The 22173-nt window shown below is 39.9% G+C and overlaps 1 protein-coding gene across 2 annotated transcripts in view; it reads left to right on the top strand.

Annotated features, from left to right (window-relative positions):
• LOC126412154 (multidrug resistance protein homolog 49-like) overlaps window positions 1–22173 on the top strand; it is a 454076-nt gene that overhangs the window by 74846 nt on the left and 357057 nt on the right. For both annotated transcript variants that reach the window (XM_050081614.1, XM_050081613.1), the window contains exons 2-3: window positions 17207–17309; window positions 21106–21172. In XM_050081614.1, coding sequence (XP_049937571.1) covers window positions 17236–17309; window positions 21106–21172 — 141 coding nt within the window. In that variant the 5' untranslated portion in view covers window positions 17207–17235. The remainder of the gene's footprint in view (window positions 1–17206; window positions 17310–21105; window positions 21173–22173) is intronic.

A 22173-nucleotide genomic window follows, 5' to 3' on the forward strand; every position in this document is an offset into this window, starting at 1 on the left:
GTGAGAGAGCAGAATGAGGCGCTCCGCGGAACCTCGTCTGTTGACTGACAGAGACCGCCGACAGTTGAAGAGGGTCGTAATGTGTAATAGGCAGACATATATTCAGACCATCACACAGGAATTCCAAACTGCATCAGGATCCACTACAAGTACTATGACAGTTAGGCGGGAGGTGAGAAAACTTGGATTCCGTGGTCGAGCAGTTGCTTATAAGCCACACATCATGCCGGTAAATGCCAAACGACGCCTCGCTTGGTGTAAGGAGCGTAAACATTGGACGATTCAACAGTGGAAATACGTTGTGTGAGGTGACGAATCACGGTATACAATGTGGCGATCCGATGGCAGGGCGTGGGAATGGCGAATGCCTGGTGGACGTCATCTGCCAGCATGTGTAGTGCCAACAGTAGAATTCGGAGGCGGTGGTGTTATGGTATTGTGTTTTTCATGGAGGGTCTTGCGCCTCTTGTTGTTTCGCGTGGCACTATCATGGAAACTAAATATGCTGGAATAGCATGGAATGTGGTCTGGAAAAACATCAGTAGTGATGTTCTTTCGTCTGAGGTGAGAACAGCGTGGTAGGAGGTAGTCAGTAACATCATCAGCACTAATTAGAGTCTCTTTGGTATCGGTTTAAGTGACACTAACCTCCGCAGCAAATGCAACCTCGTCGATAGTGCGCCTCACCGTTACACGTGTGGAGATCGGATTATCAACTGGAGGTGGACCAGGGAGAAAATTGCTCAAATAACAAGAACTTCAGCAAACAATGTACCGACTAACATTTTCTTCAGACCAGAGAAAAGTTACTACCCTCAGGCAAAAAATAACGCAGTGATTTGGTTAATGGGCAAATATACAAGTTATGTTTTTAACAATATTGGGAGCGATGAACATGAGTACAAGATGTATATGGAAAATGAATTCGAGAAAATACTTAAATATCAGAATCACAATAAGAGTCCGCAGCTCGTGGTCGTGCGGTAGCGTTCTCGCTTCCCACGCCCGCGTTCCCGGGTTCGATTCCCGGCGGGGTCTGGGATTTTGGATTAGATTAGATTAGATTTACTTTCATTCCAATTGATCCGTAGTGAGGAGGTCCTCCAGGATGTGGAACATGTCATAAAAACAACAATACATGACAAATATTTACAACTAAAACAAAGAAGCTAATGTACGATTCCACAGGTCCCAAGTGGAATGATCGTCATTTTTTAATGAACACTAAGAGTCATTTTACAAATACTAATGCACTGAATTTAAAATAAAAAAGTTTTTTATTTATTTATAAGGTAATACAACTACTGTAATACTTATTTACAATGAACACATTACTGCACTGAATGGTGCAGAAGTTAGATTATACTAACACACACACACACACACACACACACACACACACACACACACACACACACACACACAAATTTTCAATGTCGCTGTTTGGGACTGCTCTTCTGTCCACGTAATTTACCCTGGAAGGAACACACATTAAGGATTTACTGAATGATTAATTTGGGTCTGGTAAATGATGATGATGATGATGATGAACCTCAGGCTGCAGAAGAAGAAAATGTGCATGCTGGACTGCCACCAGTTGAAGGTGACAGTGGAGGTGCTGAATTGTGCTACTGCTAAAGACTCATTCTTTGAATGCCGTAATTTATGACTGCAATTATCTGTCACCTTAGTTGTCATTTCATTGTAGCCATTTTTATTACTGTTTTTGTGGAATAAAAAAAAACACAGCGCAGGCCTACATTGATGTTTTAAGCATCTTCTTGCTTCACACTGTTGAAGAGCAATTTGAGGATGGCGATTGCATCTTTCAACACGATCGATCATCTGTTCATAATGCACGGCCTGTGGCGGTGTGGTTAGACGACGACAACATTCCTGTAAACGACTGGCCTGCGCAGACTCCTGACCTGAATCCTATAGAGCACTTTTGGGATTTTTGGGAACGCCGACTTCGTACTAGGCCTCCCCGACCGACATCGATACCTCTCCGCAGTGCAGCACGCCGTCAAGAATGGGCTGCCATTCCCAAAGAAACTTTCCAGCACCTGACTGAACGTGTGCCTGCGAGAGTGGAAGTTGACCTCAAGGCTAAGGGTGGGCCAACACCATATTGAATTCCAACATTACCGATGGAGGGCCCCACGAACTCTTAAGTCATTTTCAGCCAGGTGTCCGGATACTTCTGAGCACATAGTGTACGTTTGACGACCACCGATGTATAGCGTACCAAACCGGCCAGAGTACTCTTTTAAGGGGGCAGCCCCGGATCTAAGGGGGGAGGGGGAAACCGGGGAATTTGCCCCGCGTGACTATTTCAGGGGGCGCCAAGTTCATATTCTTGAAGAAGCGCCTAGGCTCCAGCGCACGTTGGTATATCGACTATTCACACGGCTTTGAAATGCATGCCAGTTAGTTTTTGAACACATTCTACGCTGATTTCTGAATGAATCGTACATTGATTTTTGAATGCGTGCAAAGTTTACGTGCTGTCTCTGCCAGGGAAATCCCCGACGCATCTAGAAATAAAATAATCTTCCTGCAGACAAAAGGAGACGGAGCTACACGATCTCACTCGAATAAATCCGAACGGCTGAATACTGTTCGCTGTTTGTCTGTGTGGTTGACTGGGTGCGCGAATGATCAGCGTTGTTATGATTACTAGCGAAATCCATAGATTCAGGCTACCGGAGTGGAAATAAACGATTAACAGGGATAGCAGCTAAGAAAGATTACGTTTTTTAATCTTTTCGGTGTTTCCAAGGAAATGAAATTTTTATAAAAAACATTTGCCAGATCGCTTCACACTAAGGACCAGTTGTTGTACAGTCCCTGGTTAGCAGCCGCTTAGGTTCTGTTCTCGGAGTAGCGCGGAAAATCTGTTGCAGGAACACGTAATTACGCTTAACCGGACAATAAACGCGGGACAACTAAACTGATGATTCTGTCAGGTTTAACCGGAGAATAAGTTTTGAAAATGGCAGGAATGGTTACAGAATCACTGATGACAAGATTGTTAGGAGGAGGAATGAAAATGGGACACAAATCACATGGAAGAATATGACGATTCCAGATTTATATAAAAATTTCGTACTACTACTTTTCGATCCCATGCTTTAGAAACTGGAGCGTCCCAATGAAATGTGAAGCTCTTTCCTAACAAAACTTTTTGCTTGCAGTAGGCCTAACAGACATTTGATATTGGTGCGTAGTGAATTACATTCTGTCACGTTATTTATGTAAGTGAGATAGATAAACATGACCATCTGTGCCAAAACAGTCTCGCTTATTTGGCGTCTGTTGCAATTGCTGCAATATTAGAAACGACTATTCCGTTTTAGCTAGCAGACAGTGACAAAATGACGTAATCAAGTGGAGAAATCACGCCAGTCTTGTGTACTATTCTTATTAACAGCTCTTTCAGTATTAGACAACGACATTTAGATTTTCCATGAAGCAAAGCGTTTGATGAACTTTGATGAGATAATAGATTCTTTTGCAGAGAGGAAAGCACGCCGTGTAAAACTACCAAGATTAGAAAGGACAAAATGCTGGGACCAAAGGATTGATGAAAATTGTACTGTCTTGCTTGTCTGTTGTTTTTACTGGTTTCAGGTTACCTATATTTAATTGTATGTCATACAAAAGAGAAATTAGTAACTAATAGACAATAAAGAGTGCAAATTTTCTGAAGAGCTCTGATTCTGCTGGTTGCAAATTATCCCATTCAGTATTAATTGTGAGTTTGTTTTTAAGGGGTAGGATGTCAAACCGCCGACTGGGAACAGGAGAAACACCACAGGGCATTTTCATTTCTACTGAACTTCTCGGTTTGATGCCATCCATTACAAAATATGTATGTTTCATTTCCGCAGAGCCAAGTGCAGTGACGTGCGGTAGAAAATGTGTGAACTGGCGTGGCACTGTGCTTTGGCATACTTTAAGACCAAATGATATGTCTTACATTTCCTCGAACATATGTGTTTTATATATCAAACTCTTCAAAAGATGTGCGCTACAAAATGAACGTATTTTTGAAAAATCGATTTTTAAAATTTTTGACGTCCATCTTAGACGCTCGAGAGGGAGGGCATGGGGGAAGGGGGAAGGCCGGCGCTACTATCTAGTTATTGCCCCGGTTGGGAAATATCGTAGGTCCGGGGTTGATGGGGGGCCATCAATAGTGTACGCTGAGCTTACATACACAACGTTTCAAACGAGTGTTCGTGGGCTAGTGTCAGGAGGTAAATGACTGTCGTATGGTGGCGCAGGGCAATGAACCAGAGGTTTGAGGACTTCATCTCGAGTGTCGTTTTTTGTTCCGTTATGTTTTTACCTCGGTGTGGGATAGAAACCGTTTTTGGCCTCGCCCTTGTACACCGTCTGATCAAAAGTATCTGGACATTCGTCTGTGGACTATGATATGGCGTGTATCCCCCTTCGTGTGTCTGACGACTTGAACTCTGTTGGGGACACCTTATTGAGGTGTCTCAGTATCTGTCGAGCAATGGCAGAGTCGAAACCAGAGAAAGTAGTGATGTTCGACGCTGATAACCTGGTAAGATACGCCACCCTTTCCTCTTGAACAAATTATTTTTTCAGGTTATAATTTACATCTAAAATTCGCACTAAACATATTGCCCCTTGTGGTTTCCAACGAACTGCGATTTCAGTCCACAGATTACCAACTATATTCCGATTGTGATATTTTTACTCTCAGAATGCCACAAAGTCACTTTTTCTTGGATCAGTGAAAGTCTTTTTGTCGTGTCTATCTGCGACTCAGCGACTCAGCAACTCCGCTATATGGTGAATAGCAACTTCCTTCTCATAATATTGTTACAACCCATCCTGGATTTTCCATTGTTTGATCTTTCTTGGGTTAAATTCATCAGTTTCACGCAGTCCACATTCGTGTATGAAGACAACGGTCAGTTTGAGCGAAGAAAAAAAGTGATTAGAATTCACCTATAGTCTTCAGAAGTGTATACCTTCGGACGATGAAATCGGCTATAGTGTGATCGCGCTCATATTGTCATACTGATTTGAAAAGACCAGTCGTCCTCGGCCGATGTCGGTCGTCAGCGGAATCCACCGATCAGATTCGGTATTAGGGAGCGTTGCTTCATGACGCTATGAACAAATAGTACACACGCCTAAGCAAGTGAACTGTTGCAAAGGGCAGACAACTTCCACCATCAAATTGTCGGAGTCATTACTACTTAACGGAATGCATTTCACTTCGCCCGATAGCAGACCATAAGAAGAAAGGAATAAAAACGAGTCGAGCGTCGTGCGACGTTCGAGCGAAGGCTGAAAATCAGTTTGGAACGAGATTCGGCCAGGGTCGTTGCTAGGCGTTCCCTAGGCGAGAACTTAAACATGACGCCCCCTGTTTTTTACTGCCATCGATCTCCCAGATACCCGCTACCCCGCCCCTGCTACCAACAACAACGAACGGCAAAACAATGCAAATCTCCTACTCTACTTTTAATCAATTAACTAAGATGACCAGACGTTCTCATGTTCTGGGGACAGTTCTCAGTTTTCATGCTTTGCCCTCAGCTCCTTTAAAAGTAATTCAGCACATACGTCCTCTGTTTCTAATTTCTTGTCCTCTGTTTTTGAAAATTCCAAAAATAGTACAAATGGGAAGATTGTACTGAATAATTTCGACGAGAACTCAACTGAACATATCAGTGAAATCAAATTTGGCATCATTTTCTTGTTGTTGTTGTCTTCAGTCCTGAGACTGGTTTGATGCAGCTCTCCATGCTACTCTATCCTGTGCAAGCTTCATCTCCCAGTACCTACTGCAACCTACATCCTTCTGAATCTGCTTGGTGTATTCATCTCTTGGTCTCCCTCTACGATTTTTACCCTCCAAGCTGCCCTCCAATGCTAAATTTGTGATCCCTTGATGCCTCAGAACATGTCCTACCAACCGGTCCCTTCTTCTAGTCAAGTTTTGCCACAAACTTCTCTTCTCCCCAATCCTCTTCAACACCTCCTCATTAGTTACGTGATCTACCCATCTAATCTTCAGCAGTCTTCTGTAGCACCACATTTCGATAGCTTCTGTTCTCTTCTTGTCTAAACTACACTGCTGGCCACCGTAAATGCAACACCCTGAAGGAAGCATCCGAATCAAGTGAAATTTTCACCATGGGTTTGCAACAATGAGATAGGCAACTGATTAGAATTTCAGCGCAGACGCACAGGCAACTGATTAGAATTTCAGCGCAGACGCACATCACGCGCGCCTGTGGCGCCACCTCATAGCGCCATTTAACGCTTGGCGATTTCGACGAGTGTACGTTCGGCACGTGTGTTTACCTTGTGGTTGTTTCACAAGACGATCAGTTACGCCTCGTAGACAACAGCGAACATCGTTTGATCAAGTATCCGAGTTCGACAGAGGAAGGATAGTGGCTTACCGAGATTGTGGATTATCATACAGAGAAATCGCTAGTCGTGTTGGACGAAACCAAACAACTGTAATGCGGATATGTGACCGTTGGATGCAGGAGGGTACGACGGACCGACGTGGACGATCGCATTCACCTCGGTGCACCACTGCACGTGCTGATAGGCAAATTGTGCGCATGGCAGTGACGGATCGCTCAGTGACATCCCGAACCATAGCACAGCACATTGCGTCTGTAACGCATCATCCAGTGTCTGCGCGTACCATTCGACGCCGTTTACTGCAGAGTGGTCTGTCCGCAAGACGTCCATTGCTTCGTCTACCATTGACGCAGAACCACAGACGTCTCCGTCGCTAATGGTGTGATGACAGACGGATGTGGACGGCAGAATGGAATGACATTGTCTTTACTGACGAGGCACGCTTCTGTCTGCAGCACCACGATGGTCGGATTCGAGTGTGGAGACACCGTGGAGAGAGGATGCTGAACAGCTGCATTATGCACCGCCACACTGGTCTTGCACCGGGCATTATGGTATGGGGCGGTATTGGATATTACTCTCGCATGCCTCTAGTACGCATTGCCGGCACTTTAAATAGCCGGCGCTACATATCCGAGGTGCTGGAGCCAGTTGTCCTTCCTTACATTCAGGGCTCGGCCACAGCCATATTTCAATAGGATAATGCGCGACCACACGTGGCACGCATTGTCCAAAGGTTCTTCGTCAATAACCAGATTGAATTGCTTCCCTGGCCGGTTCGCTCTCCGGATCTTTCGCCGATAGAAAACATGTGGTCCATGGTTGCTCAACGAGTGACCCAGATTACATCCCCAGCTGCCACACCAGATGATCTTTGGCAACGTGTGGAAGCTGCTTGGGCTGCTGTACGCCAGGAACACATCCAACGTCTCTTTGACTCAATGCCGAGACGTGTGGCAGCGGTGATCTCCAACAATGGCGGCTACTCTGGCTACTGATTCTGGCAGGAACCACATGTCACAGACGTCTGTAAACGTAATCATTTGATACTTGGTCAACATGTTATCTACAAAATAAATTTTGTTGTGCTACCTCTTGTCTTTCTTGGTGTTGCATTTACGGTGGCCAGCAGTGTATTTATCGTCCATGTTTCACTTCCATACATGGCTACACTCCATACAAATACTTTCAGAAACGACTTCCTGACACATCTATACTCGATGTTAACAAATTTCTCTTCTTCAGAAACGCTTTCCTTGCCATTGCCAGTGTACATTTTATATCCTCTCTACTTCGACCATCATCAGTTATTTTGCTCCCTAAATAGCAAAACTCCTTTACTACTTTAAGTGTCTCATTTCCTAATCTAATTCCCTCAGCATCACCCGACTTAATTCGACTACATTCCATTATCCTCGTTTTGCTTTTGTCGATGTTCATCTTATATCCTCCTTTCAAGACACTATCCATTCCATTCAACTGCTCTTCCAAGTCCTTTGCTGTCTCTGATAGAATTACAATGTCATCGGCGAACCTCAAAGTTTTTATTTCTTCTCCATGGATTTTAATACCTACTCCGAATTTTTCTTTTGTTTCCTTCACTGCTTGCCCAGTATACAGATTGAATAACATTGGGGAGAGGCTACAACCCTGTTTCACTCCCTTCCCAACCACTGCTTCCCTTTCATGCCCCTCAACTCTTATAACTGGCATTTGGTTTCTATACAAATTGTAAATAGCCTTTCGCTCCCTATGTTTTACTCCTGCCACCTTCAGAATTTGAAAGAGAGTATTCCAGCCAACATTGTCAAAAGGTTTCTCTAAGTCTACAGATGCTAGAAACGTAAGTTTGCCTTTCCTTAATCTAGCTTCTAAGATAAGTTGTAGGGTCAGTATTGCCTCACGTGTTCCAGTATTTCTACGGAATCCAAACTGATCTTCCCTTAGGTCGGCTTCTACTAGTTTTTCCATACGTCTGTAAAGAATTCGCGTTAATATTTTGCAGCCGTGACTTATTAAACTGATAGTTCGGTAATTTTTACATCTGTCAACACCTGCGTTCTTTGGGATTGGAATTATTATATTCTTCTTAAAGTCTGAGGGTATTTCACCTGTCTCATACATCTTGCTCACGAGATGGTAGAGTTTTGTCAGGACTGGCTCTCCCAAGGCCGTCAGTAGTTCTAATGGAATGTTGTCTACTCCCGGGGCCTTGTTTCGACTCAGGTCTTTCAGTGCTCTGTCAAACTCTTCACGCAGTATCATATCTCCCATTTCATCTTCATCTACATCCTCTTCCATTTCCATAATATTATCCTCAAGTACATCGCCCTTGTATAGACCCTTTATATACTCCCTCCACCTTTCTGCTTTCCCTTCTTTGCTTAGAACTGGGTTTCCATTTGAGCTCTTAATATTCATACAAGTGGTTCTCTTTCCTCCAAAGGTCTCTTTAATTTTCGTGTAGGCAGTATCTATCTTACCCCTAGTGAGATAAGCCTCTAAATCCTTACATTTGTCCTCTAGCCATCCCTGCTTAGCCATTTTCCACTTCCTGTCGATCTCATTTTTGAGACGTTTGTATTCCTTTTTGCTTGTTTCATTTACTGCATTTTTATATTTTCTCCTTTCATCAATTAAATTCAATATTTCTTCTGTTACCCAAGGATTTCTACTAGCCCTCGTCTTTTTACCTACTTTATCATCTGCTGCCTTCACTATTTCATCCCTCAAAGCTACCCATTCTTCTTCTACTGTATTTCTATCCCCCATTCCTGCCATTTGTTCCCTTATGCTCTCCCTGAAACTCTGTACAACCTCTGGTTTAGTCAGTTTATCCAGGTCCCATCTCCTTAAATTCCCACCTTTTTGCAGTTTCTTCAGTTTTAATCTACAGTTCATAACCGATAGATTGTAGTCGGAGTCCACATCTGCCCCTGGAAATGTCTTACAATTTAAAACCTGGTTCCTAAATCTCTGTCTTACCATTATATAATCTGTCTGAAATCTGTCAGTATCTCCAGGCTTCTTCCATGTATACAACCTTTTTTTATGATTCTTGAACCAAGTGTTAGCTATGATTAAGCTGTGCTCTGTGCAAAATTCTACCAGGCCGTTTCCTCTTTCATTTCTTACCCCCAATCCATATTCACCTACTACGTTTCCTTCTCTCCCTTTTCCTACTACCGAATTCCAGTCACCCATGACTATTAAGTGTTCGTCTCCCTTCACTATCTGAATAATTTCTTTTATTTCGTCAGACATTTCTTCAATTTCTTCGTCATCTGCAGAGCTAGTTGGCATATAAACTTGTACTACTGTGGTAGGCGTGGGCTTCGTGTCTATCTTGGCCACAATAATGCGTTCACTATGCTGTTTGTAGTAGCTTACCCGCATTCCTATTTTTTTTATTCATTATTAAACCTACTCCTGCATTACCCCTATTTGACTTTGTATTTATAACCCTGTATTCACCTGACCAGAAGTCTTGTTCCTCCTGCCACCGAACTTCACTAATTCCCACTATATCTAACTTTAACCTATCCATTTCCTTTTTAAAATTTTCTAACCTACCTGCCCGATTAAGGGATCTGACATTCCACTCTCCGATCCGTAGAACTCCAGTTTTCTTTCTCCTGATAACATCGTCCTCTTGAGTAGCCCCCGCCCGGAGATCCGAATGGGGGAGTATTTTACCTCCCGAATATTTTACCCAAGAGGACGCCATCATCATTAACCATACAGTAAAGCTGCATGCCCTCGGGAAAAATTACGGCTGTAGTTTCCCCTTGCTTTCAACCGGCCGCAGTACCAGCACAGCAAGGCTGTTTTGGTTAGTGTTACATGGCCAGATCAATCATCGAGACTGTTGCCCCTGCAACTACTGAAAAGACTGCTGCCCCTCTTCAGGAACCACACGTTTGTCTGGCCTCTCAACAGATACCCCTCCGTTGTGGTTGCACCTACGGTACGGCTATCTGTATCGCTGAAGCACGCAAGCCTACCCACCAATGGCAAGGTCCATGGTTCATTGGGGGGGGGGGGATCATTTTCTTATTTTACTTAATTTCAAGAAATGGACAAATAAAGAAGTGGAACAACTATGTTTTAGCACGAATAATTTTTTTCTTGACCTTAGAAATTATACTCTACTGTTAGCAGACATGGCGAAGCATCGAAATGCCTCGCTCCAGCCCTCGACAGAGGTGAAGTAAAGGTCATGATTGTTTCTGTTTCGTACTCAGTAGCGGTTGCTTTGTTGTTGAGAGGTAGGTAGAGGCGACGTGTTTACTTTCGTCAACTTAAGTAAAGACTTACTAGGTAACATCCGTATGCTTCTGAAAGCAATTCGGTGTTTTAATTTTTCCTCTTTTTCTCTTAATTTGCACAATTTTTTGCAGTTTGATTTGAAATTAATTTCTACCCTCGGAGGTTCGAGTCCTCCCTCGGGCATGGGTGTGTGTGTTCTCTTTAGCGTAAGTTAGTTTGATTAGTGTGTAAGCCTAGGGACCGATGACCTCAGCAGTTTGGTCCCATAGCCCTTACCACAAATTTAAATTTTTTTAAAATTTCTTCTGCCCTCCCCAAAAATTTTGCCACCTTAGGCTGCCGCATAGTCTTGCTAATGCCCTGGGTCCGACAGCAGAGCGGAAAGTGTTAAATGGGAGCGCCAAAACCGCGTTGAAGATGCCCGCTGGAGCCGAGCTGGCGGCAAGATAAGCTCCCGCCAAGGGCACAGAGGGGCGTAAAAAAAAGCTGGAACAAAAACTATTTAAGAATGATCCGGGAAAGGTGCGCGAATTCTCCTACTTCTCGTGTCCCAATCTTCTGCCTACGAGAAGAAGCTTTACTACCGGCCCGCCGCTGTGAACGCATGCTGTTATCCCAGTGTCATTTCTACAGCCATTTCGTACCAGTAGTATCATTAAAAATACCCCTGCCGAACAGACTTATACTGTTAACATGCTTTATGCGACAATATTGCACTTAGTTCACACAGCTACCACCTATTCCCTCATATTCAACACTGGAGTTCATGCCGCTACTTTGTTACGGTATTGGGACTACCTCGAAGGTCGGCGAGCGGGTGCTGAAGCAAAACCATGTTGGACCGAAGGCTTTTGATTTCTTCAGACTGAGGACGAACGAGACTTGATGGTAAGACAAAAGTAGGTGAAGCGGATTTGCTTGCCCCTCGACCCAGTACCTTTAATGGAAGCAAAAAAAGAAGGGATTTACTGTCCCTTCCACACAGTACTTTTGATGTTCCAAATTTCAGTTTTACGGTCGTCTGTGTAATTAAGAAAGAATTCGAGTAAAAGCTATCTATGGCTCATTAATAATATTATTGTAGCAGATCTAACTGGACAGTCGGTTTCGCAGTGCCTTACAGTCGTGGCCATATGGACGTGCCGTTCCTGTGCTATATTTTCCTATGTGTGTATTTTGAACGAACCGCACGAGTTGAGCAGCGCTGTTGCAGATTAAAGGCGCCAGTAATTTGTGGGGGTTTGTCCATCATCGCCGTACCGTAAACAGTAATGTATAGATTTTGGTTTAGTTTCAAGTTTTGTAGGAATTTTGTATAAACCGTAATTTATCTTCAGCAATTATATGCTTAGCTTGTTATGTGAAAAAATTTTCGTGAATATAATTCATTTAAATAGTATTTTTCGTTAATGCTCCATTGTTGTTATCCCTTCTTAGCACTAGTTCGGTGCCCATCAATTCCTTTCCATTCCTGGACTTCTTCAGCCTGCGGTATTATAATAAATTATTTCTAACTTTTAAAGTTGTCTGCCATTGTTCATTCTGCCGAGATGTTCCCTCCATATTCTGCTGTTGTCGTCAGTTCTGTTTCAAATGTTAAATTTATTTATTTCCATGACTGTTTTTTTATCATATTTTCTCGCAAAATCTTTCACAGCTCTTATTTGAGCTTTATAGGTCTTACTTTGTTGTCCTTTTTATATTTTTATGTGATGCACAGATAACTAAAATGATGGATCTGTTCTGCTGTTGTAGTGTTCATTACTAGTTTTGTTATTATGGGATTTTGCACAATATGTTGCTTAGAAGGTAAATTCCTTTCTGCTGTTTATTCTCTTTCACTATTCAAATTGTGGCATCATTTGCATATAAAATACAATCCAGAGTAGTCTCTTTGTCTAATACTTGCATGGAGCATGGCAGTAAATATTAAAAAGTGTGGGCTGGACGCTACACCCTCACCAGATAATCTGCATCCCTCCCCACTACTGTTGAAGGTACTGGCAGCTCTCCATTTCTATCTAAGGTGATTATCGTGTTTTTCCATAGGCTTCTTAAGGTGTTTATTAAATGTAGTAGGTACTGTCTTTTCTTCATTGTGCTCCACAGTTTTTCTCTCTCAACTTTCTCAGAGGCTATTTCCAGATCAAGAAGTGTCAAGTGGGCCTTTGATTAAATTCTGCATGTTTTTCAGTTATTTACAGTAATTGCAAATACTGCATCTATTGATATTCCTCTATGGAAAACTCTTTCTTCTTCTCCTTCTCCTTCCATCATGTGTTAGGCATTTGTCTGTTATGTCCTCTTGTAAAGTTCCTCTGTTGGTTGTGGTTAGTTAACTTGATATCTCCACCCGTTTCCTGGTCTATCTATTGATCATTTCGCTATTGGTTGATAATTCATTGCTATTTTAGGCATTCTGTTTCCATTCATTCTTCCTACATGAGCTCTCCGATTATTTCTGTACACCTTGATCTCTTCATTTACGCTTTCAAGCACTAGTTGCACTCAATATCACATCTATACCCACCTGCTCTTCTTAAAAACCTCATTTCCACACCTCTTATTCATTGCTCATTTCCAGCTGAGATTGTCCAAGCCTTACTGCTGTAAAGTATAGATGGCATTTGTTCTTCATTTCATCATGGGCATCCACAGAAATAAGAACTACATTTGTATAGGTCGCTCAGAAGAATTATTGTCCCAGAGAAGTGATCGTTATCTTCTCAACATATGAATAAAAACTCTGTACTCCAGACTCCATTGTTAATAATCAGACTATTGCCAGCAAGCAGTAAAGTCAGTGTTAATTATTTTAAATCTTTCTTGCTGCCATTCAAATCATTGTTGGTGTTGTCGTATTCAGTCTGAAGACTGGTTTGATGCAGCTCTCCATGCTACTCTCTTGTGTGCAGGCCAGTCAATATCCGAGACTGATTGAGGTAGTGCAGTGGTTAGGATAAAACTTTACAAAGGGCCATCAGGGAAGTCTAAGATAGCAGAAGAGCTGAATTGCGAATTAAATGTTTCATATGAATTTTTTAAAATTAAATCATGGGGCTAGGGATGTGGATTGGTGAAGATAAGCAATTGGTTTTTATTGTCGAAAGTAATAACACACTGATTCTGACCATACACTCATAGGCGTTGCCAACATCTGGACGTGGGCACCCATTATAAACTTTAGCCATGTTGGCATACTGGACTCAGCTTCCGAGGATGATGGTTCTTTAACCTATCTTCCTAGTCACAGGGTTGGTATAGTCTTGTGTGTTCCTACATTTCTCCAGAGCCTGTTCTTCTGTAAAACAATTAGTTACTTTATTTTTCAGCTATCATGTATTAAATTGATAGTTTGGTAATATCCACACTAGATGGTACCTTCTTCTGTGGAATTGAAGTTATTACATTCTTCTTTGAGGGTATTTTTCCTGTCTCATATATCTTACATATGTGGTGGAATAATTTTGTCATGGCTGGCTCTCCCTATGGCTCTGTATTTCTGAGGGATCTTGTCAAGTCCAGGCAGCATGTTTTGGATTAAGTGTTCCAGTGCCCTTTCAAATTCTTCTTGCAATATCGTATTTACCAGCCCATCTTCACCTACTTCCTCATGTTTTTCTATAATATTACTTACAAGTTCATTTCACTTGTATAGCCCTCCTGTATATTTCTTCCACCTTTCAGCTTTCCCTTCTTTGCTTATTACTGGCTTGGCATCTGAACTGTTGTTATCTGTACAACTGCTACTTTTTCCTCAAAGGGTCTTATTAATGCTCTTATAGACAGCATCTATTTTTCCCATAGTTAAGCATGCTTCCACAGTTTTTCAGTTGTCTTAATCCTTCCCTGCTCTGCTATTTTGCTCAGTCAATCATTGCCTAATGCTCCCTTTGAATCTCTCATCAACCTCTGGTTCTTTCAGTCCACCTTATTTTCCTACATTTCTGCATTTTCTTTGGTTTTGAACTGCAGTGTATAAGCAATAAATTGTGGTCAGAGTTCATGTCTGCCCCTGAAAAAGATTTGCTGTTTAAAATCTAGTTCAAAGGTATTTGTCTTACCATTATGTAATCTATCTAAAACTGTCATGTATGCCCAGATCTCTTCCACATGTACAACCATCTTTCATGATTTTTGAACTAATTGTTAGTAATAACTAAATTGTGCTCTGTGCAACATTCTACCAGGTGGCACCCAGTTCCATTCCTTTCCCACAGTTCATCATCTATTACTATTTATTTTTCTACTCTTATTTTTCCTATTGAACTCCAGTGCCTCCATCACTATTAAATTTTAATCTCTTTCAACTATATGAATAAGTTCTTTTATCTCATCATCATTCTTTTAATCTCCTGTAGTGGGTTGTATGTCATATCTTGGCCATGCTAATGCATACAGTATGCTGTTCATAGTAGCTTACCCACATTCCTGTTTTATTATTCACTATCATACTTACACCTGCAGTACCTTTATTTGTATTTATAACCCTGTACTTACCTGACCAGAAGTCCTGTTTTCCCTGCCACTTCACTTCACTAATTCCTGTTACATCTAACTGAAACCTATCAGTTACCCTTTTAAAGTATCTACTCTGTATACTTGATTAAGGGATCTAGCATTCCATGATTTGATCCACAAACTACAAGTTTTGTTTTTCCTGATCATGACATCCTCCAGAGCACTTCCCTCTGCCTTTGTAATATATTACTCAAGAGGATGCCATTGCCATCAAGCCATACAATAGAGCTGCATACCCTCAGGAAAAATAATGGCCGTTACTTCCCCTTGTTTTCAGTCATTCTCAGTACCACCACGGCAAGGCGTTGTTGGTAAGTGTTTCAAGCACAGATCAGTCATCCAAACTTTTGCTTCTGGAACTCTTGAAGAGCCTGCTGCCCTTCTTGAGGAGCCATGTGTGTGTCTGAGCTCTGCACAGACATCCCTCAAATATGGTTGCACCTACCATCGTATGGGGTATCAAGTGAAATTTGTGACTGGATTAAGGAATTTTGGTAGGGAGGTCACACCATGTTATCTTGAATGGAGAGTCATCGTCAGATGTAGAAATAACTTTGGGTGTGCCCCTAGGAAGTGTATTGGACCCTAGCTCTAGCTGCTCATGTTGTAAATTAATGACATTGCAGACTCTATTAATAATAACCTCATACTTTTTGCAGATAATGCTGTTATCTGTAATGAAGTACTATCTGAGAGAAGCTGCATAAATATTCAATCAGATCATGATAAGATTGCAAAGTGGTGCAGAGATTGGCAACTTGCTCTAAATTTTCAGAAATGTAAAACTGCGCACTTCACAAAGTGGAAAAACGTAGTATCTTATGACTATAATATCAATGAGTCACTGTTGGAATAAACCAACTTATACAAATACCAGGGTGTAACACTTTGTAGGGGTATGAAATGGAATGATCACATAGGTTCAGTTGTGAGTACAGCATGTGGTATACTTTGGTTTATTGGTACAATACTGAAGAAGTGCAATCAGTCCACTAAAGAGATTGCTTTCAAATCACTTGTGCGACCCATCTTAGGTATTGCTCAAGTGTGTGGAAGCTGTACCAGATAGGAATGACAGGGGATATTGAAAGTGTACAGAGAATGGCAGCATGAACGGTTGCAGGTTTGTTTAATCCATAGGAGTGTGTCACAAAGATACTGGAGAAACTGAACTGGCAGACTCTTGAAGACATACATAAACTATTCCAAGAAAGTCTGTTACAAAGCTTCAAGAACTGGCTTTAATTTACTCTAGGAATATGCGACAGTTGCCTATGTATTGTTCACATAGAGATCCTGAGGCTAAGACTAGAATAATTACTGCACCCACAGAGTCATTCAAACAATCATTCTTCCTGTGCTCCATATGTCAATGGAACGGGAAGAAACCCTAATAACTGGTGCAGTGGGACATACCCTCTGCCATGCAGCTCACAGTGGTTTGCAGACCACAGATGTAGATGTAGATATGGCTACCTGCACCGTAGAGGTGCCCAAGTTAACTCCATTGCAGCAAGGTCAGTGGTTCAAGGGGGGCATCTCCTTTATTATGGAGCTCTGTTTATTGTTCATTACAAAAGTACTGTGCGAGTATGAAAGTATGTTTATGCCCATAGAAACCCCCATGTAAACATTATTAATTTGTCACCTAACATTCTTGACTATTATTGTGATATACTGGGCTCTGTTGCTTTGAAAATTGTTGGGAATCTTTGATGTTGTCTTAGTGTAAGGCAGTAAAGAATATTATTTCAAAATAGTGCTCGTAGTGCCCGTTCTTGCTCCCCTTGGCAGACATGTAGTGTACAGACAAAGTTTCTATTCATTGCTTGGTATTTATAAAACCATACCTTGACTCCTTTTGTTCATGTAGCCCCTATGCACTGACTCATTCAACATCCATGAATGTTCTCCTTTTTATGGACTCTATCAAACAGACAGATGAATGGATTAATGTTAATAATTCAGTTACTAAAATGATTTTTTACAGCTCAGTGAACACCTGCTGAACAGAGAAGAATGGAGAATGCCAAGTGTGGTTCTTCAATAAATGTTAGCACAGGTGTTAAAGACGGCAAGAATCCCACAAAACTGTGAGTACTGATTATTAATCAACTCTGGTTGTAATTAGGTGCTACAGTTATTAATTTTTGTTTGTAGGTAATATCTAGTGTAGAACAAGTAAGTTTGTGATAAAAACGATATGCTGGGTATGTACGTAATGACTAAGATAATACGACAATGAATTAATTGTTTAGTTTTTTCCTTATTTTTATTTTTTAACAGCAGCAGCATCCCAAACAAAAAATTTAGTGTAGCATTTCATACATCAATAACAATAGATCAAATATATGTAACAACATCATATTCTCATTCAACAGCAGTCTGCTTTTGATGACATGTTCACATAGACTTGTCAGGAATAGCTACACAACAAAAGGTGCATAGGTCTACATAATGCTTTTGAAAAGAATTTATTAGAGAACAGACATTAATTATGACAGACGTTTTCCATAATTTTATTCCTTCCTCTCATAAGCCACATTTAAATTTCTGTGTCATAGTATTTCTTAGATTATACAATTTACACTGATTTGATCTTTGATGTAACATTACAACATGGATTGATATGATAAATTGGTAAATTTCATGTTAGCAATCAAAATTTCTAGATTACAATAGTTAATACCACGTTTCATCTTTGGGAAACCATTTAAATATGTGGGAAAATAGGATGCTGTGTATTCAGCGCTATGAAATTAAATCTTAGGAACACTGCCAGACAAATTCATATATATTACAACAGTTTAAGGCAAAAATCGTCAGTTTGTTAGCAATTGTTGAAGCAGGAATTTTGTGGAACAGGATGTGCAAATGAAGAAACAGGCATCGTATCTCCAGATTTTGGAATCTTTAAGAAGCTCTCCTTTTATGGTGTGTGTGTGTGTGTGTGTGTGTGTGTGTGTGTGTGTGTGTGTGTGTGAGAGAGAGAGAGAGAGAGAGAGAGAGAGAGAGAGAGAGAGAGAGAGAGAGAGAGTGGGGGGGGGGGGGGGGATTAATTAATTGATGAATTAAATATGTACGTCTGTTATGCTCCACAGCATGCATAACAGCTTGGATCATTGCAACAAAACAACAGCAAGTGTTCTCTTTATTGCATAGAACCACTCTTTTTCAGTCTGTTAAAGGGCTATGACACTATGGATTGTCCTCCTTGAGCTGTATCTAGAAATGAAATCAATACCATCAAGAAGTTTTACCATCACTTCTAGAACAGTATTTGCTGCGCACTCAACTTTTTAACACAAATGTATTTTTATTTATTTATTTTTAGTGACCTTGTCATTGTACAAATGATATTGGACTTGTCATACATAGAAATGAAAAATACGGAATGTATAAAATGAAATTGCATACAACTTGTACTAGTAATTTACAATTTCTTTGTGTATGAGCGGTGTTTAATAATTTGCTTTCCAGTAATAACTACAATAGAATAAATAGTAACAAAAATAGTGAAGTAGTATAGTATAAATTGAAACATACAATGATAGAAACTTCTTACAGGATTTGTCATGCAACTATATTTCATATATTGGAGATTAGTTTACAAAATAATTTCCTTGATCTTCAATATATTCATTTACTGACTAGAAAAATCTTCAAGGTATTCATTTACTAAGAAGCAACATTTATCAATTAAAATTTTTCTAAGTTCTCATTTAAAATTTATATTGTCCTTTAAGTCTTTAATGTATTGAGGCGCTGTATTGTAGAGCTTAATACCCTCATAGCTTACATGCTTCTGAGTTTGTGCTCTTTTTATTTGTTCTATGTGGAGATCTTTCCTGGTCCTTGTGCTATAGTTGTGACAGTAAGCATTTTTGTCGAGACTGTTGAGATTTGCTTTGGTAAAGAATACACTTTTAAATATATAGTGTAATGGCAGAGTAAGTATTCCTAATTTCCTGAAAAGAGGTCCCCACTAAGCTTGTGTAGGACTGTGGGTAATTATTCGGACAGCCCATTTTTGTAAGATAAAAATTTCTGTTAAATTAAGTTTTGAGGTGGTGCAGAATGCTATTCCATATGAGGCAATGAAATGAAAATACCTAAAGTATGCCATTCTGATGCCTTCTAAAGCACAAACATTTGTGATAACTCTTGAGTGCAAAACAGGCTGAGGTAAGTCTGTGTGTAAGGAATCTTAAATGGTGTTTCCAATTCATAGCTTCACCTACACACATTCCTAATAGTTTTGTGAACTGCACTTTCTGTCATAGTCTATCATACAATTCTAGATTAGTGTCTTCATCCTGAATAATTTCACCAGACTGTAAGTAATTTGTTTTCTTTGTATTTAGTGTTTATTTCTTGCATGTAGTCTATGGCTGCAGTTTCTGTGCTGCATTTTGCATGAAAACTGTGTTGATTACAATTACAAAGTTCATTCATCAGTTTCTCTGTTATTTTGGAGAAAGCAGAAAGAAGTGACACAAGACAGCAGTTTTCTGTTTTACATCTGTCTCCAATTTTAAATTTGTTATTCTTGTGACTGCTTGGGTTAATGGAGTGTTTCCTTCAATTATTGTTCTTGCCTTCAGACTTCTGAGTACTTCTCCCAGCAGACATGGGCTGTACTGCATTTGTTATTCCATTGGTTCTTCAAGCTGTTGGAGTACACAATTTGTCTTGGACCTGTCCTGTAGGCACAACTTGCAAAGTTGGGCTATGTGCCATGGATGTTGCCTTCATTTCTGTACACATATTAAGAGTGATTTGTTGGGCCTTCTGCTTCCATTCTTAATGTAAAAGGATCATTGTCTTTCTTCTCACTAAATTTGTAGTTGATTTTTTTTATTTGTTTACAAACATATTGTTTTCCTATGTCATTCAAATGCATACTGTGTATGGTACAATGGATTCTTCTTAAGCAATCAAGTATTAAACATGATACATTTGGGATGGCTTTGATAATTTTTTCCGGTTTTCTGTTTGTGACACACACGCAAACTTAGAGCTAGATCTTTTCAGAATGGTATACATGATAATACACCATTTACATTTTTAAAATAATTTAGGGCCCTTTTAGCAGATCTGATACATCAGTGGCATTGTTTTTGTTGGTAATATGTGTGTGTCATTGTTGTACAGCTTACGCACTCTATCAGTATCACATAAAACTGACCATCATCTGGACAAATGTGAACATTTGGTGAATGTGTCTTCAGATATGTACATGGACATGCATTTTCTAACATTATGGAAGTGAGAACTTCCCGTAGTTTATTTTTATGATTTCTGTTTAAGTCAAAGATTAACTTGTGGTTTTAAATTTAGTATGACTGCATTATGAACATTGTTTTGAAAATTGGATTCAAAACACTTTGTTTCTTTCAGAAACTGATCATACTTTACTCATTTGATTATGAGTATATTTTATATTGTTGGCTGCATTTTGAAGCTAATTATAATGTTTTAGGTCTCAATTTGAAATAGGTGTTCTTATTACTTTTGCAGAAGAAATCAGGTATAATATTTATTTAGACAGGAGGAGGATAAATTTACAGCAAAATTTGTTACCATCATTCTTTATATAAGCATGATGTAACATATCAGTTATTAGATTTTGATATAGACAGAAACTGTGTTTTGATTTATTTCTAAACAGCATTAGGTTATTGCCTAATGGCAGTTTTAAGTACCAGTAATGACAAAGAATGGTGTATTTCATGAAAGATCAGCATTTATCTTTAAAAAAGAATGAACAAACTTTTCTTAATGATTTTTAAATTTGTAAGAAATACGTCTGCTGTTGAAATGGTAATCTTAATTATTGTTCTGTGGCTATATACCATGAAAATTTCTGTTTCTTTTCCTTGTTTTTAGAAACTTCCTTCCAAGACTTAGAACAACTGATCCAAATCAGCTAGAATCAGTTGCATATTATCAGTTGGTGAGTAAGTACAGAACACTGTTTAACAATCTCTATTCTAATTTTGCTGGAATTGTACCATATTTTATTTACTAACATCTTTACAGAATTAAAAAATTGGCAGAATTAAAACTAAACTCCATTTCTGGGACTCTTAATCTACCCTAGCACTCTAAAAATAATATTAATTGTAAAGATATGCCACAGATGACAAAAATTGTGGGAGGAAAATAGTTCACATGTACTACTACACATTTTTAATGTGTGCTAACTGTTATCCACCAATGTATACTATATGGTTTTGATAAATAACTCATATGTATTGAGAATTAAATATTGATGTAATTAATAGGATCAGTTCATTAATAGCTACACATGTGTCGTGATGTGTATCATTGGTTTACATCATTCTCCACTGCCAGTAGACTAGTGTGTGTATGTGGGGGGTGGGGGTGGGGGGCAGAGCTTGGAGAGGAACCTATATGCTGACTAATGGTTTTCTTCTTGTACTGTGAGAAATCAAACAAGATGGTGTTCATGAAATGTGAACACATTAGTGTTCAGATCTTCCATATGGGAATTTGTCAAATTAGCACTGTGCATGACAGTTAACCATATACTACATGTACCTTTGATTGTGCAACAATTAAATCCATACAACCAAAGCATTATGTTGCTAAGCATGCACAATATAATGAGAGAAAACTGTTGCACAACATCAACATCCTGCACATGTGTATAAATTGCAGTTGGTCATAATATGTGTAGATTGTTTATATGTAATAAGAAATGTTAAGATAGCTTTCTCACACTTCTCATCTACACAGTTACAATCAATGATGCAGTGCTACTGTTCGGTTGTGAACTGTGTGTCAATGTGCAAGAGATTGAATAAATGTAAATGTAAGATGGTGGCATTGCTGACTTTTTCAATTAAAGTTCACATCTTTGAAGACAAAAAAAATCGAAACATGCACCATTTACTGTAACTTTGAAAGTAACTGAGCCATGCTGACAGAGTA

This window comes from Schistocerca serialis, chromosome 7, assembly GCF_023864345.2.
Source record: "Schistocerca serialis cubense isolate TAMUIC-IGC-003099 chromosome 7, iqSchSeri2.2, whole genome shotgun sequence".
NCBI lineage: Eukaryota > Metazoa > Arthropoda > Insecta > Orthoptera > Acrididae > Schistocerca > Schistocerca serialis.